The 18783-nt window shown below is 38.3% G+C and overlaps 1 protein-coding gene across 2 annotated transcripts in view; it reads left to right on the forward strand.

The window, feature by feature from the left end:
* Positions 1-11517, forward strand: part of SLC9A3 (solute carrier family 9 member A3) — a 56695-nt gene extending 45178 nt beyond the window's left edge. Inside the window, exons 12-16 of one of the 2 annotated variants that reach the window (XM_027896352.1) lie at positions 238-367; positions 893-1069; positions 1651-1726; positions 3185-3298; positions 4675-4922. In XM_027896352.1, the coding sequence (XP_027752153.1) occupies positions 238-367; positions 893-1069; positions 1651-1726; positions 3185-3298; positions 4675-4922 (745 nt within the window). Of the gene's footprint in view, positions 1-237; positions 368-892; positions 1070-1650; positions 1727-3184; positions 3299-4674; positions 4923-7265 lie in introns of those variants that run through there. The other variant, XM_027896351.1, reaches the window with a different exon arrangement.
* The last annotated feature ends 7266 nt before the right edge of the window (positions 11518-18783 follow it).

An 18783-nucleotide genomic window follows, 5' to 3' on the forward strand; every position in this document is an offset into this window, starting at 1 on the left:
TACGCAAACTGCGAAATTAATGCTACATCCACCTGAAACACAAAACCCCAATAATCTTATCACATTTCCCATTAGGCATGTGCTCGCTTATTTTCATTTAGCCAGTTCTTACCCTCCCTTTTTTTTTTAAAAAAAAACCTTCATCTTCTTTTCTTCCTCTTGTTCCTCATCTTCCTTTTTATTACTCCTCTTCAGTAATTAATGATTTTAAAAACTGCTGTTTGTGCTCTTCTTCAGGAGAGAAAAAGCTGGACCGGTTTGCCTTGACATGCAAGCTTTAGAGCAGAGGAGGAAAAGTATCCGGGACACGGAAGATACACTTGCTCATCACACCCTACAGCAGTACCTGTATAAACCCAGGCAGGAGGTGAGAGCAAAAGGCTAGCACTGGACTGTTTTCCAGTCTAAAACTAGGAGACATTACGAACCAAAACTTGGGAGCAAAACTCGAAAGGAGACAACCCACTGCAAAATCTGCACCCTTGAGGAAGATGGGCTCTTCGTCTGCGTGCTTTCTCGCTTGAGAACATGCCTTTTTAACACAACTAGTGCCTTTGAAATCACTGGGGCCAGTGCAGTGCAGGACTGTGTCCAACGTGGGTTCTGATCAGGATTAAATGGGGTGTATCAACTGAAGTAACTCAGACACTCATAGGGAGAGGCTTACTTTGAGTGACAGTCCACTCTTACATATTTAAAATCCCTGGACTTACACAGGTTTCATAGAGAAGAAAGAAAAACAGGAGTTTCATTAATGCCTTCAGACTATTTTTTGGTTCATTCTTTCCTATGGAGTTGCTTACATTTCCATGACACTGATTGAATGCATTGATTCAGGGCTTCCAGCTGTATTTCTAAATAAATGAATATTGTCTTCCCTTCCTGGCCACAGCACAAACACCTGTACAGTCGACATGAGATCATGCACAATGAAGATGACAAACAAGACAAGGAGATTTTCCATAGGACAATGAGGAAGCGCTTAGAATCTTTCAAGAGTACCAAACTAGGAATAAACCATCCCAAGAAGCTCAATAAAATCCACAAGCGAGACCGGGGCCAAAAAAGGGTAAAATACTTTCACAAGGACCCAGATAAAGCCACCTATTATATAAACTAAGGGGTGGGGAGGGCAGGGAGGACTCTGAAGGGTCCTATGTCCTGCATTTCTCTCTGTCCTATAGAACTTCATGAAGGTAAAAGACCTAAGCAAGAAGAGATTAAACCGTGAGGTAACTCAAGGGGCATCTTCTCACATTCTCCTTTTCTCTATGCTTCGGGACTCTTCTTCGGGGTGAGAGGTTTCTGATCCCTTGGAAAACAGCAGGCCCTGAACCACGCTACATCACTGTGGGGAGATTTTGCAGGCTAGAGGTAGCAGGGAAGCACTACAGCACAGAGCGTTCAGCCAAACTGATACGAAGCTAAGAGGGAACACAGAGCATACAAAGAGACAAAGTTTCCTTTTTTTTTACCCTGTACATACTACCAGCCTAGGTGGGAATCTCATGGCATCCGTATTGAGTCTCAAGCACAGATTACAACAGGTTTCAGGGTAATGCTGCTGGACTCATCATTTCAGAGGGTGTCACTGCCACTGCTATTTGAAGACGCTGGCATTTTTGGTCACCTTGTTTGCTTTCTTTTCAGAGGAACAGCAGTGTCATACCAAATGGAAACATTCCTTCAGAAAATCCAGTACAAGATTTTACGTTGAAGGAAAAAGGTAAAATGGCTCATTTTCATTAACTGCATTTTACCAGCTACATTACCAGTAAAGCATCACTAAAAGGTTTTTGTGTTATTCAACAGCGAAACTGATATTAAAAAGGGACTTCTAGTAACTATTTAGAACTCAGAATAGTGATCTTCTCCATGCTTAAATGCAGTGTCTCTATGGTTCAGAAGTGATGTTTCTAGGAAGGTGGAAGACAAACAAAATTTTAATTGGCCTTTTTACTCACATTTTTAAAACACAATTTTTGAATTCTGAACACAAAGCAGTGCAGTGGCTACAACACTGCAGTGAAATGAGGGGGTAGCTTTGAAAGGATCACAGAGTCAGAGGCGGGTTTCAGTGCTGAGTCACCCTTCATCATCAAATCTAAACCACAGGTCAACCTTGCAAGTATAGTCAGAAGATGACCAGTCTGGCAAGTAGTCCTTGCAAAGGTTGGTTTCTCATGTAAAGCCCCAAATTCTTTCATGTTTTAGCCACTGATGTCAGGCATAGCAATATGTGATGGATGCTAATATGATTGCTATATAATTATAAAAAATATGTCACCTTAAAACACTTCAAAATGTGGTTAAAAGCCACTGAACTAACTTTTATTTGTGTTCTTTTCTCTGTTTATGCCTGTAACCCCTTGATGTCAAAGAGAACTGAAGTGAGAGAGAGAGGGATTCATTTTTCTCGATAGCTCCAAGCAAAAATATTTTTCTTCCTGTATTTTCTTTGATTCATTTACTGAGCATTATTTTTCTTTGACTGACAGGGGCAGTACAGGTTGGCTTCCTATGTGTAATTTTCTAGAACTTTTTTGCATGGGAAAAGCTTTTCAAATAATCATTAGTAGGTCATTCAGTGTTGTCTTACTAAGGAACTCTGTAAGGTGTCAACATCTACTTAAAAAAGCTTAATTGTAAGACAGTCTTAACAAGTAGTTTAGCAGCTATTGCAGAACTTATTCTAATGCAGTAAAAGCAGCAATGACCCCATTAGGTTTAAAATTAATCAGGATATAAATGACCTTTATAAAGTGATGAAAATGCAGCCACTGGTCATTGTAATGGAGCTTTTGTCAACTCATGAGCATTTAAGACACAGAGCACAGCAGGAGCAGTGTAGCCATGTCATATGTTGGTGTGTTTAAGTTCCAGGAAGGCAATTCTGTTAGGCTAAAGCTTGGCCAGACTGTGAAAAATCTTTCTATCACAGCACCAGATGTTAATGCAAGCCAGAAATTAGTATCTAAGCTGCAAACTGTGTATACATTCCCATTCACATTTCAGTTCCACAACTGTTGATTAAATTTTGCCCCTACCTAGAACCTTGTTGAGGATGTATCTGATGACTATGCCAGCATCAAACCAGCATGAAATAGCATTTTCTATTGGAACTGATAAAAATGTCTAATCAAATCGGACTTTCTTTCCCTCCCTCCTCCTTCTCCCCCCACAGATTTGGAGTTTTCTGAATCAGAAGAAAATAATGATTATGAGACTTTGCATCTGGGCAAAGGAGTTGATTTCCTGGCTAATGTGACGCAACAAAATTTCACAGATAATCCTGCTGGTAAAAATATTTATTTCCTACAAAGGTTTTTTCTTTCAAATGTTTAAAAAAGTATTAAAAATGCTGATGATTTAGCCTGGAGTGGTTTTTTGTTATTGTTGTTGTTGTTTGCTTTAATTTTATATGTTCTACTTGTAAACGTATTTGCTTAATATTAATGTTAACATAACAAGTTTTGGATATCTGGATGTATGGAGGACATCAAATTTGCTACCGATGGAAGTTGTGAACATGACTACCTAAAACCGCTTTAAAACCATTAATTATTTCTAGCAACAGAAAATGTTATTTTAGAATTGTCTTACCTCACAAGACCAGTCAATATTAGTCCTTCGGAACTGTTTCCTACCTGCATTGGAAGCTTTTTGTCGTAAGAAATTTTGTTCTTATTTCAGACAAGATTTCTCTTAAATTCACAACTCCCTCAGATCGTTTTCAGGTTCATAGAAGCCACTGAAAAGAGCAGATTTGCAACATTTCTGGAGCAATCGTTGCACTCGATTTCCAGCCCTGCAAGGCTCCAAAATATCAGATTGGAAGCATATCACTATATATAACACAAATCAGATAGTATGATTTATAAAGTTTTAAAATTTAGCCTTTTTCTTTAGCACTTTTGCGTTTGAATTTCTCAGCATGACATTGTTTGCTTCGTATGTGACGCGGTGCATTTAGTGAAGAAAAATGCTTGTGTCTGTGCTCTTTCAGCAAACATGCTGATACAAGCATTCTCCCTGTTTCATGGCAAATTCTATGTTTGAATATGTATAAAGGCACCCAGAAATAAGTGGGTGGCAAGATGCAGGCCTGAAATGTTTCTGTAAAAGGATTACAAACTTGATATCTGTATTAACAGTCTCCTGTAGCATACTTTTGACTGTTTCATGGCCTGCTTTAGCTACCTCACACAAATCTCATTCCTTTATGGGGTGGTGAAGCTGGTGGTTTTGTTGGTTTTTGGTTTTTGTGGGTTTTTTTCATGTTTTCCCATCTTTTCTTTCTTTTTTGTGGATTTGATATGAATTTTCTGCAGTTATTTTACGTTGTGCTTTTTTTTTATTTTTAATTAAAATTTTGTGGACTTCTTTCTTCTTTTATTGATTTTCCTTTTTGTCTCCAAACATAACTGCATGTTGGATATAATATTAATCTTTTCCCTTTAATAGAAATCCATATATATCTACCAAGAACCAAGGTATAAGTGTGTATAATGGTCTGCATATTGGCTTAGTCACACATAGAACAGTGTGTATCAACTTACTTTTTTCCACCAACAGCCATTCTCCTTTTACAAAGCATCTTGCTGTGTTATCAAGAAATTATACTGATTAATTTTGCTTGTCCCTTGTGAATTTTTTTTTTTTTTTTTTTTTTAGGAATTGATAATCCAGTATTTTCAGCTGATGACGATCAAAGCATCTACATGAAATTCTCACCGTGGTTATCCAGTGAAGATACTGTGGTACCATCACAAAGGGCCCGAGTGCAGATCCCATATTCTCCAAACAACTTCAGACGGCTCACTCCATTCCGGCTCAGCAATAAATCAGTCGATTCCTTCCTTCTAGCAGATGGCCCAGAGGACCGACCCAGAACCTATCTCCCAGAATCAACACATATGTAATATTTTAAATAATGTTACCACCTTTATTTTTAACCAGCCTCCTTATCAATCCTGACTACTGAGAAAAAAACTTACTTTCCTGATTTTTCCTCTTCTAGAACATCTGTTTCCTTCTGATTTCTTTGTACAACTAAACGTCTTCTATTTTCCTCCAACTTAATTAACAAAACATCTTTCTATTTTCCTTCTGCAGAAGACCTATTTCAAGCTGTTCAACTATTTGGGGTCCAGTGCCTTGCTATTTTTACAGCAGATAATGGTCCTTCTTTTTGTTTTGACTTGAATATTTCAAATGCCAAGAAAACAGTATTCCAGGTACCAGAATATTGTGCACCCATTTTCAGGAGGCTTCAGGTTTCTTGGTTAGTTCTAGATGATAAAACCGATACCTGAATTCCCTAAATGGAGTATGATTTTTGACTCTTTTGCTAAGAAGCCTTGAGTCAGTTCTGAACATTTGTCCAGATTATTTACCCAGTGCCCAGGAAGGAAAACGGCACCACTGCTACAATACAAGTACTCAGTGACGCTACTGATGTATCATTATATAAGGAGTTTAAACTGAGTCACCTTTACTAGAATGTATCAGTTCCCTTGTGTGGACAGAGATAATTACATCACAGTATTGTGGAGAAGCAGTATTCCAGTTAGAGCTTTATGCTTAAACTATGAGTTTATCTTAATCCCTATCTTATTATGAAACTAGAAAGAGGCTTAGCTTTCTGATGCAGTAAATAAATTGTTGCTTCTAATGTGTTAGAGGCTTAGAATTAAATTGACTCTGGGTTTATATGAATATCCTAGTTGCCCTTTAGTTATTGCTGTGTGGAAATTTTCCATACCATAAAAAGCAGCCTTCACTTCTATAATCAAGCCAGGCAGTGCTTTAAATGAGGTTGGCAGATCACAGTTCAAATATCGTTCATAACTGAGTAGAACATTGCAGGGATTGTGCAATGAAATACTAAAGTTGGTGTCAGCATGAATTCATCATAAATTGTGGAATCCGTGACCACAGATCTACGTCTAAGTGCCCTCTGTGCATCAACAAAGAAAGAAATGTGGTAAGCGGAGTGCACTTCTGTAGTTAGCTGATGACACTTTGTTCAGACAAAGACCTCAGGATGAGTGCTGCTAATCTTGACTTGAGAAGAATTTTGTAACTTTTGAAAAGAAACAGAAAAGAAAGATCCATTTTCCTTCTGTTCTGGCTCCTGTCCTTTCAGAAGATGTGCTAGTTTAGGTGCAATTCGAGGATGCACATCACTTTCTCTACTGGAGTGGCCTGTAGGTCTGTGTTTGGTTCTAGTACTCAGTTCCTTACTAATGCATCTTGGCTTATTTTTTTAAATGATGTTTTAAAATAAATACTGGATTAAAGAACTGTGGATTACAGTCCAATATCCTGATTAAAAGTGTGAACAGTGAGAAGCACTCCAAGGGAAAAATTTCTCCTTGACACTTATCCACACTGAAATTCTCTTTTTTTTCCCCTCTGAGAACATTGTCACAGAATATTGACATATGGCTTGCTGAACATTTTCTTGCTAATCTTTGTTCTTTTCCTCCATTCAACTGCCTAATCAATCATTCACTTTGTTATTAGGAAGTGGTATTTGTAGGTTCTTTTGCAGGTACCTTTTATACATCAAAATCACTGTATTTTTGACTACTGTGTTTCTTAAGAAGTGCTCTGAAAAGTTAGATTTCCCAGGCTAATAAGCTTATACCTTGATAACTCTCAGAAACAGTTCTCTGAATGTACTCCTTAACAAAACTCTCCTAATTGGAGAATGATACTGAAATTTCAATTAAAAGGCTTTAAAAAACAATGGAAACTGGAAGCCAAGAGTGAAAAGGTTGTTTCTTCACATATCTAACGTATATCAAAAACTGATCACAGGTTCCGATCGATCAATAAGAAACTGACTCCCTGGAGATAATCTGCTACTTCATTGAAAGAATATAATTTATATAAAAAATTTCTGAAATATTTCCTTGCTGAACATCAGGACTGAGCGTTTCAAGATAAAGGTACACTTTAGTGCCCAGATGATGGCTCCATTGCCTTAACTATCTGAAACAGGGAGTTGTTCATTATGAACACTGAGCCAAGTTTTGCCTGACACTCAGCAAGGATAAGAACTTTAATGAACTCTCTTTAGGTTGTCCAATATAGAACTGGGTATGGAGTTCTTCAGAAAAAAAAAAAAAATCCAAATTACTTAAACCATTCCTGTTCATAAGGCTTCCATAAAAATAGCCAAAAGCAAAGCCCAATAGCCAGCATACTACTAGATAAAGTGTGTACTACAAATGTTTCTATTTAATTGTGTTCTCTAGGTGATATGGACCACGACGTTGAAATGACAGAATACTCCTCTTCAGATGATCAACTAAACCAAAATGGAAGTGTTTCAGTGAATCCCCTCCACTTCTTCCCCTCTTGTCTTCAAATGCCTTGGACACAAAACTATTCTTCATTGGAAAACAGAGGGAATATATCTCTTTCTGCTGTCTCTGAGTATATAGCTTCATGTGACCCAAATGTACCTGATCTCTTCTGGGAATCAGGTACAGATACAAATAACAAAGAGACAGTAAACTCAGGTTATTGTTCTGAAGTTAGCTACAAGTCAGAGAATTCACAAGAAGAGAATTCTCTACTTATCTTTGAAGGGCTGGAAGACTCTTACCTGAAGGAACCCCAAGAGAAGAAAATGTTGCTTGATGTACAAGGAAATTACAGGTCTGCTGCAGCCAGACGTGTACAAAGCCGACGCTCTTTTCACAGGCCAAAACCTCTGCAACACCCCAAGCTTCAGAAGCTGGCATCTCTGCCAGCATCTTGCCATGTCCCTCCACATTCTTTGGAACAAGAGGAAACACAGTTATGAGCTGGGACTTACTTGAAAGAAGAAGATGAGAGAGAATCACTTGAACAAAGGGCTTCTGTAGCAATAGAGAGCGACCTATTGGTTCATCGGATCCGCTCTAGAATGGTTTCAGATGGAAAGGAGGTGGGGTCCTGTGGCGTCAGAAACACTGGAGCTTTTCTGCTGCACTTACATTTTTAAGTTCTTATTCATAATGTAAGGGTGCATAGTGAGGGGGAAATTTGACTCGTTGTTTTTTTCATGTAGACTGTTACAAATAATCTGTTATTTTTGGAGGGCTAAACCAAGAAACCTTTCAAGTGGTAAATCGTTGGTGTTTTTTTTTTTTACACGGAAGTGGTTTATTACGCCATTATGCCATAAATACATTTAAAGAACTAGACCGTATTCGCTTCTTCAGTAATGGAATTAAATATTTATGCTGTATGAAATAAAGTAGGAGAAGCCAGTGGTTAGCCTTTTCCCTGCTAAGTCTACTCTGATTGAAATTGATCGGTGCCTTTTTTAAGTGCAAGTTAAGAAAAACATTTTCCTGCTCCTGTATATTTTTGTCACTGAGTAATTGTGGGATATTGACTCTCGTGGAAAACTTTTCCAGGGAGAGGAAAGTCCTGGCATCTTGAAATTTAATCAACTACTCCAGGAGGGCCAGTTCCTTCCTTCACCTTTAATCCCTCAACTCAGTAGCACCGGAATGAAAGAACACCCAGAATTAGCTCAGCATTTTAATTTGTGTGGTCACAAGTGATTAATTTCATTTTCTTAATTAAGCTGCTCTATTTTAAATAGCCTCACACAGACAGGACTGTAAATATTTGTCATTTTTAATGCTGCTTTGGAAGACACCTTCCAAACACTGTTAGATTATTCTGTTAATTTATGTATCACTTTCAATGGTTGATCAGGATAACGGTTTCTCAGATGGTATTCTGAGTTTTGCCACATGGTTTAAGTGCCACAATGACTCAGGATGTCGATGGTTCAAAGTATTGTACAGAAGCATGTGCGTGTATATACCTACCTGTTCGTGCTAGGAACGTCCTTTATTTTTTTTGTGCGCGGTTTTAACTCTGTTAAATGATACTTAAGATTGCACTAGACACTTATTGCATACAAATTAGATCTACGTCACCTTGAAGATAGCTGGAGGCATCAGTGAAAGTCAACTCAGATGAAGACTAGATAAAAGTGAAAAGTCTGAGACCTCTCATAGATGCATAATGCTACATGCCAGTGCATAGTCCTCTGACCTGTGTGTATTTTGCCTTGGAAGATTCCAGTCCTGAAATTTTGGTTTGGAATCTTCAGTGGTGTAAGTTACAAAGGTTCTGTAACAGCAATAGAAGGGGAGTGTTTGGCCACTTCTGTGATCCTAATGTGTTCCTTATTTCTATTTTATATCAGTGTAAACCATTTGTAAATGAACTAAGTCACCTTCAGGGTAGTATCTGAATTGTTTAAGAATGGATCCTGGACAGAGGATTTATCTGGTAAATTTTATTTTATCTATAAGAATTACTGATTGTTTCACTCCGCCTGCCCAGACTTTGAATGGGTTCTAGGTGATTCTGTGTCAGATGTCAAAAATAGAGATTTACCCAGACACCCAAAAAGAGTGGAGCAATGTGTGAAAACTCATGTTCATATCTTCTTTCTATTTTTGTCCTCTTAGCTCAAACTATATGTTAGGCTGGTGCACATTGCAGAGATGTGATGGCAAATGTCACATACAAACCTAAACAGACACAAAACATGGATGTCTGGAGATCAGATACAGAGACGTGGTTCTTTTGATATCAGCTCACATGCTGCCTGTTTGGCAGTCATCTTGGGCAAAGATGAAAATCAATTGGAAAGCTTCATCACCCACAGCTAGTCTTGTTATAATTCAACCGTGTAAATACAATTTTTGTGAACTGAACATGAACATACTGTTTTGGTCGAAGTAGAGTATATACTGTTTCAGATATTACAATTGGAACAATTTTAGTAATTGGCATATACAACAGGACCATGACTGATCCCAAATATTAGGACAGGTAAAATGCAACGTGCCAAAATCTACCCTTCAGTCTCACAGCATAATGCTGAAGTACCAACACCAAAGTTGGCAAGATGCTCATCAGGTGTTGGCTTTGAAATAAAACTTTCACTTTTTATTGCTTTTGTACAGAGGTTGTTGCTGTGCCGCAGTCAGGAGAAGAACCACGCTGTGGATGCTTCTGCATGCTTGTTAGAGGATTCCCAATCTAATTGTATACAGGCTACCTCAAGGAAACGTTTTTAAATTGTCATCAGCAGGTGGCAGTTTTCATCAGATAAATGTTGCACAGACAAGAGTATGCAATTTTGAAAATCACAGGATATACGTTTTTATTGGTTTTATAATCTTTAATGCTAAACAAGAGAGGATCAATAAATGCCTCTGTATTTACAAACACAGCAGTCTGTGAAAAGCAGCAGTATCCTGTGTGCTTTTGAGAGGGCTGTGGGTTGTAGTTTTATAAAACAGAGAGGAACATCATGCCATTTTAAACAACAGAAAAGGAAAGACATTGTATATAAAGGGCTTACCTCTCCATTTCGAAGGCCTTAGGCATTTTCTATATGTTGCATCACTGCAGTTAAAGGTATGAAGGATAAAATGGGCCAGTCTGACAGCAAAGAGACCTTTCCCTGGAATATCTTGCATAATTTCTAAAGCTTTTATGCCTCTGGAAGAGATTTTCTGGTAGAATTGGTTCTACAGCAAGGTTTTGTTTGGCATAGTTCCTTTATTTGAAATGTGATGAAAAAATCTTTCATGTCCCCAGTTTCCATATTGAGAACATACTCATAAACTGGAATATAGTGGATTATAGTTCTTGGGTTTTTTGGGGGGCAATTGTTCCCAATATCCACCAGGGTATATACAAAAAACAGGTTATAAAAGTTCATCATCTATTTCAATTGTTTCTCCCATACTCTTTGATTGTACTTTTACATTTCCCAAGGTATACGTACCTGTGGGTTCAATCGTTTGGCTACTTCTTCAGCACACTTTAATCAATAAAGCACTACTAATTTCTGTCACAGCAACATAGATTCAGAACTGCTGAGAATCTGACTTTTTTGGGTTTTTTTATCCTTGTTTATTAGATTGGAATTATCAGTTGATAACCAGTTCACCTCTGGGGAGCCCAGTTCAGTTCTTGCTTCCCTGAAAACTATCTCTAAAGTTTTTTTTGTGACATTCTCTGCCAATAGAGGCAAGCTGAGCATTCCACAGCCATTATTTATTGAACAAGTAACTGTGGCCTACCTTTTTGCAAAATGATGAAATGAAGAAATATTTGATGTTTCTTTTATGTATTTTGCTCCACGAATAGAGTTCTTTTTAACAATGTTTATTATGGTGCACTATGACTTAGCAATGTTAAAAGAAACCCCAGAAGTCTTGCCTGTATTGAGATGAATTCTGTTTCTCTGAGCTGTGAACCTAGTTATTGAAATATATGAAATTATGTTTTACAAATATATGGTCTATTCAGAGATTTATGTAACAAAGGCTGCAAAATAATCACGTGCCTTAAACTGTCACTCTTTGGAGTGCTGTTGTTTGGAGATACTTGTATGTACTTTCCAAAAGGTGTCAACTTACTGCATATATTTTTAAATGAGTAAAGTTGTTCTGCTAATGCCTTTATAGAAATGTTTTAATAGTATATCATAATGAGAAGTTTGACAATAAATTGTATCACTTTGGTGGAATCGCACTCCTTTGGCAACTGATTTAGAGAATGATTTATTTATTACATTTAGAAAAGACTCCCCATACAAGGCGTCTGAGAAGTATGCATTTCTGCTCCCAAATCAAAGTTAAAAAGGACAATAGAGTGCTGATAATTCATGTAATTTATAAAACACGAATCATTAAAAGCAGCAACAGAAGCTGAAGAAGATCTCCTGAGTCTCTCTCTGACAACTGTCATACTTTTTGTATAGTTCTAGCCCCACTGTAGACAATGACAGAATTCCCATTGACGTCATAAGGGAGTGTTTCCATCTATGGAACAGAAGGGTCCATTTTTTGTCAAGTTATATAGTTACATATAGAGATGTCATCATAACACTATAATTTAAATTTCACATAAATATAATAAAGCATGTCATTATTATTATGCACCTGGATTGGAGCAATCCAACATGATAGAAGCAAAGATCAGACCAGTCTTAGAAATGATTTCATCGATTTCAATAAAGTTTTAGAAAAGTGAAGTGATAAACACAAAACCCTACTGGCTGTAGGAGGTATTCACAGTTTTATATGGTGTATTTTATTTTACTTAAATAGTTATATATATAGAATACACAGCATTCATAAGGAAAGGAGCTCTTGAGACCCACGGGTGAATTCAGCAGTGCTTTCAGGAATCATGTATGTCTATGCATTAAAGGGACCCTGAAGGCAATATAGCTGTATTCATGGCTGAAAACAGACATGAAGAAAATCTGAAATAGAAGGATCAGTTTTGTGCTGCTAAGACGTAAGTAGCTAAGAATAGGAAAAAAACATATGCAGGCTCAGTATGTGCAGGTGAATATTCAGAACAGAAAAAATGAAGACTGATATGAATAAAGCTGACCTCAAAGGAAGATAATGTAGACATGCAAAAAACACTTATATCACCTGTATAATAACCATTGCTCAATTCCTGCCCACACATACATAATTTCAAAATTTAACTCTATAATGAACAATTTTAGCTGACAACTTATTAGTAACGTTTCCTTCAGTGTAAAAGTACCAGAAATGCCAGCTAGTGTAGTTACAAATAATCCTGGATTGACAACTCAAACTGAGAGAAAAAAATTCACAGAAGCTGTAGCAAAGAAATAAAGCTGTTGCTATCAAATGTCTGCAATAAGGTCCCAAGATGCAATGTGATGATTACTAATTTGCTATCCTCCTATACTCACTGTCTCAGAACATTATAGAATAGAGAACATTTCACCCAGGAAATAGAAATGAATTTTGATCTGAAGACAGGAAAGACCACAGTGATGAGTTGCAGGACATGGTCAAAAGAGCATACTGACAAGTAATCCAAATCCATTTACAAGCAACCAGTCTCTTAAATACCCTTACATCTCTGTCTTCTTACACTCTTTTACCTCCCAAACACCTTGATCTCCCCCTTTCCCTGTCTTTGTTTCCTATTAAAAAACATCTTATAAACGTCTTGCAGAATCCCAAGCTTTATGCCATAGGCAGTGACCCTCTTTGGTCTGTAAGGTGATACAGGGAGCCTATCCCGTTGGTTAATCTTGATGGTTTTCACCACACAGAAAATGGAGCTGATCGTCCTTCTGTGACTGCCTTGGAAGAAGCCAGATCAGAGTGTTCCAGTTTTTCTACTTTATTTATAAGGGTTTCGTGACAATCACCATCCCTCTGTGCACCTCTGTGTGTGTGAAGATGAACCCCTGGTTTCATAATCTAACAGTTTCGTTTTAGATTCTGGGAAAAAAAATTCTAAAATTAAAAATATTTTCTAGTTTTACTTTTATATCACATGATTCAAAATCTGTGTACGGATCAGGTTTTGCCTATGATAAGTGGTATTTTTTATGTTGCTGGGATTATCAAGGCAAGTAGAGTTATCTCCACCAAACTGGTTTCTGCAAAAAAACTAGCTGTTTCTATCCATCACCTGACATGCATAAAGAACAACAGCACCATTACAAATTGGTAATTATAATTTAGTCAATTGGCCTCTTCAGTTAAGAGTTTCACTAACGCTATTTATCACATCAGTCAAACAAACTCCCACTTCCTTTGAAATGTTTAAAAGCTGGATCAAATTCATGGGTAATGTACAACTCTAATCAACTGAACACTGCCTAAATTTCTGGAGTTTTGAAGTTATTCAGGCATTCTGAATCATAGAAAAGACGCTTAAGACCATTAAGTCCCACAGTTAGTCAATCAATTCCACCACTAAACCAACCAGACCAAGTGCCGGGTCCTGCACTTTGGCCACAACAACCCCTGCAGCGCTACAGGCTGGGCACAGAGTGGCTGGAGAGCAGCCAGGCAGAAAGGGACCTGGGGGTGCTGATCGACAGGAGGCTGAACATGAGCCAGCAGCGTGCCCAGGTGGCCAAGAAGGCCAATGGATCCTGGCCTGGATCAGGAACAGTGTGGCAGCAGGAGCAGGGCAGTGATCCTTCCCCTGTACTCTGTGTTGGTGAGGCCACACCTTGAGTATTGTGTTCAGCTCTGGGCCCCTCAGTTCAGGAAGGACATTGAGGTGCTGGAGCAGGTCCAGGGAAGAGCAACCAGGCTGGGGAAGGGACTGGAGCACAGGTCCTGTGAGGAGAGGCTGAGGGAGCTGGGGTTGTTTAGTCTGGAGAAGAGGAGGCTCAGGGGAGACCTCATCACTCTCTACAACTACCTGAGAGGAGGTTGTAGCCAGGTGGGGGTTGGTCTCTTTTCCCAGACAGCTATCAGTAAGAGAAGAAGGCATGGTCTCAAGTTCTGCCAGGGGAGATTTAGGTTAGATATTAGGAAGAAATTCTTTACAGAGAGGGTAATCAGGCATTGGAATGGGCTGCCCAGGGAGGTGGTGGATTCACCGTCCCTGGAGGTGTTTAAGAGGAGACTGGATGTGGCACTGAGTGCCATGGTCTAGTAACTGTGCTGGTAGTGGAACAAGGGTTGGACTTGATGATCTCAGAGGTCCTTTCCAACCCATCTGATTCTATGATTCTATGTCCCTAATTATCACACCTACAGGTCTGTTAAATATCTCCATGAATGGTGACTCAGCCACTTCCCTGGGCAGCCCGTTCCAGGACAATTTTTTCACTGAAAGGGTTGCCAAGCACTGGGGAAACTTGAGGCTGTTTCCTCTTGTCTTATCACGGAGGAATTAGGCCAGAATGCTGAGCTAAGAGATGCATGAGACACAGATATGTTGGGAAGCACCAAGTTTAGGATGATCGTAAAGTCTCGCGCCGTAACCTAGGTCGGTACGCTGTAGAAATACATTATGCAGGACAAATAGAACATCCCAAAGGGCCAACGAAAGAAGATCTGTGTTAGATTCTTCATATGAGTGATTCTTGAACTTTATCAAATAGGAGGCCTTGCTTTCTTTCCCTTTCTGCAGTGACATCCATGAAAAATAATCAGATCTTTTTCTAACTACTTTACTTGCCTTCCTGTGCCGTGGGTATCTTTCCAAAGCCTGCAAAACAAACCTCTGAAAATTAATTGTCCTAAATAAAGGTTTCTTCTAAAGCAAGAAAGACCTCTTAAGAAAGATATATATAAAGCAGTTAAGTTTTTTGTAGTGAATCAACCTTTTGTGAATTTAGAAGATCTTAATCTAGTGGAGACTGCAAAGACTTTGAAAAATAGCTAAGCACTTTACATATCTTAAAGTACCAGATCCATATACTGAAATGCTGAGCACTGATCCAGAGTCAGAATCTCTGATCCTTTTGCCCTTGCTTATTGGCAGTCAAGGGTTCAGGTGTTACAGACCATAGGAAGTATGTTATAATTGTAACAAAGGCCTAAATAAATTAGATGTTCTGGAGTATTGCAAAATAGATTTTTTTGGCTGCATTAGCATATAAATGGTCTAATAAGAGATGTAAGTGTGCTGAAGAAACAGCTGAAGTAAAACAACTTTTATTATACAAAAGTAAGCAAAATATTGATTATATACATAATAATTACCATATGGAAACAAAACCTGACCTAATTTGGAGAGAAGGTAATCCATTCTGCCTGTCCTGCAAGGGCTTTTACTGCACTTAATCCAATTTCTACATTGCATAATTCCTTCTTATTTTGGAACAAATATACATCTGTAAGAAACTCTAATGTTATACAAATCTTTAGGAGACAACCTTGCATTGTGAATGTTTCATTTCTTTCACAGGCTTGCACTGTAAAAAAAAATGTAGATATTTTTCAAATGGCAATTTTGAAATTACCTGAAAGTGGTTTTGCTCAAGGTTCTGCATAACGTTACAACTGTGCTCAGTTCTAACATGAAATGGATGGGAGCACAGAAATAGTTTAACCTATGGAATATCTTTCCATGCAAACACTGCCATTGTGCAACTAATTTCATAAGGTGGAAAAGCAAGAGCTGGCTGTTTTCCCCTCTTTTATCCTCCACCATATCTTGAAACGTGTAGCTAATTTCTTCAAGAATTTCCAGATAATATGGTGATTCTCACATGAAAAGGAATCTGAATGAATTTTTCTTCCTATGTAGATCTGATACACTCTGGATAGGCCTAGAAGAAAAAAAAGGTCTATTGTGGAGGAAGGTACTGGGCCTTTTGCTACACATTAGGTGAATATGTGAAGAGGCAAGAAAACAAAAGTGACTACATTTTTGGGAGTAACTAATTTTAAGAGCGCTAACCAATAGACCCTTTTCACTAGTTTTTACTAGGATTCCTAATATGTGTAGGTGTTATCAGTAATAGCAGTTTGCAGGAATGGAATACTGAGTTTGAATAGCCAATGGCCAAAAGATCAGATTGCAACAGTTTGTAGTAACCTTTGTACAACAGGGTAAGAAAAGGAGGAAAAAAAAATAAAAAAAGACTGGGACTGAACAACCAGAATTACTTTGCGCAAAATTATCAACTTAAATATCTGTCATGAGAGAATACCGACTCTCATCTGCATTTTTGTCATACCTAATGAGGAAGTAGTAGCAGACTCCAAGTATTCACTGACCCATCTCAGCTGTGAGTCCACTTCATATTACATTCATGTTCAAACATCCTTGAGTAAGTAAATAAGTAGCAGCTATGCATAAAGAAAACTACACACATCTAGATAATGTGAAGAAATGAATACTTGGGCTTTTCTGCAAATAATAGATCTAGTTCCACATCTTCATTACCAGTGTATTTCCTTTCATTTTAATTGACCTTTTACTTCACAATGACATGTAAAACTGGGCCCACTTTTAATCATGACAAATATGTATTGGGCAATCCAGAGGGCTATGCAGCCAGATCCCTCAAAAGGGGAACACTGCACAAGCACAGAGTATAGCAATTGACAGGTGCTGGCAATTCAGGGACAGCACATCCAATCATTCAGATTCAAATGCTCTTTGAGTAGCTTTATGAGTTTATGTTTTAGTTTGCCTTGTAAGCACTTAGGATTTTACTACAGAAGATTACATGGGAAAAGGCGATTAGATCCGATGGCTAGATTAGATTAGATTAGATTAGATTAGATTAGATTAGATTAGATTAGAGTTACTGGACCTGGCGCTCATGGATGCAAACGAGCTGTTTGAAGTCAAGTTCCAGTTTAGCAGTTTCCCTAGACAGTGTTCTCCAGGGGCTTTCCAAATATCACTATCTGGTTTAAGACGGGCTCCCTATTGTCCTGTTAGTTATGACAGTTGTGGTCACACCAAATTATTAGGCTTTCTCCACTACTTCTTTCACTGGCATGAGTATAAACTCACTGCTAGCTACAGTTGCGTGTGAAATACTTAGGAAGCTGTTTATACTATGGTATGAAGGCCTTTTATTTGGGAGGGAAAAAGGCATATTTCCCCCCATGCTCCAAGTGCTCGATGGAGAAATGGACTCAGATTATAACACTCAAATACAGCCACATACTATGATTATGATGCCACATTCACACAAACAGTGCGACCTCCAATCTTTATGCTGCCATGACTTTAGGAAACAAAGTTATCTTCACAAGCCCCTGAAGGCTACACTTTGGGGAATTAGCATCCTGTGTTAGCATCTGCAAAAAACATGACTCACCAACTGTTAGTTAATACCATCTACTTCTTGTCCCCTTAGAATGACAAAATAATTTAGAACAGAAAAGATCATGAGTCCAACGATAAACCTAGCACTGCCAAGTCCTCCACTAAAACATGTCCTGAATCACCATGCCAGTGGGTCTTTGAAATACTTCCAGGGATAGCAACTCAGCCACTTACTTCCCTGGCAGCCTGCTACAGAGTTTGACAACCAGTGAAGAAATTTTTCCCAAGATCTGATCTAAACCTCCCCTGGTGCAACTTGAGGCTGTTTCCTCTCACATGGTGTCATTTGTTCTTTGGAAAAAGAGGCCTACACCCACCTTGTTACAGCCTCCTTTCAGGTAGTTATCTGGAGTGATAAGATCTTCCCTGAGCCTCCTTTACTCCAGACTGAAAAGGTTCCTGCCTGCTCCTCACCAGAGTTGTTCTTAGGACCTTTAACCAGCTTCATTGCTCTTCTTTGGACTCTCTTCCTCAGGTTTAACATCGAGATTTAAGGCTATTAATTATCACCTTTTAACTATGAAAATCAAGAAATCAGAGCATGCCATATGCTGATTTTTCTATGTTCCATAACTTGGCTGTTTGCATTTTAACCTCTTTTCCCCTTTGGCAGATTACTCAGTCTTTCCACCTCATGCCTTATGGGTTTGAGTAGATCAGACCTACCTCTTTTGAAGCTGCAGACCACACACCTTCAACCAGCATAGATAATGTATTTTTAAGCAGCAGACCAGCACGTTAATAATTTACTAAGCTCTCAGTAAGTCACGGCAGCTCCTTTTGACACAGACGACTTTTCTGCACTGCAAGAATTCCTTCTCTGCCTGAAGCTTTTGCATTCCATGACTAATTTTAAAACTCTCCTTGTCTTGCTGAGACTCGATAACAGTGAAGTTTATTGATCATAGTGCTTCATTCTGTACTCTGAAGCGATGCAACCATGAGATAATAACTTTCCCCCTCCTCTTTTACACTCTTTCTTGTCTGGACTTTTCGGTTTTTATAACCTCTTTCCAGGTTATAAGGGATCCTATGAACATGATTACTTTCATTCAAATTACCCAGATTTTACAAACCCTTTATTTTTATTGTCTTCTAATTACTTGGAAAATGCCTACTTTTAAAAACAATCTAAAGTTTGAACTGTTA

Source organism: Empidonax traillii, unplaced genomic scaffold (genome assembly GCF_003031625.1).
Source record: "Empidonax traillii isolate 1590-97213 ecotype Southwest subspecies unplaced genomic scaffold, ASM303162v1 scaffold494:size460735, whole genome shotgun sequence".
Lineage (NCBI taxonomy): Eukaryota > Metazoa > Chordata > Aves > Passeriformes > Tyrannidae > Empidonax > Empidonax traillii.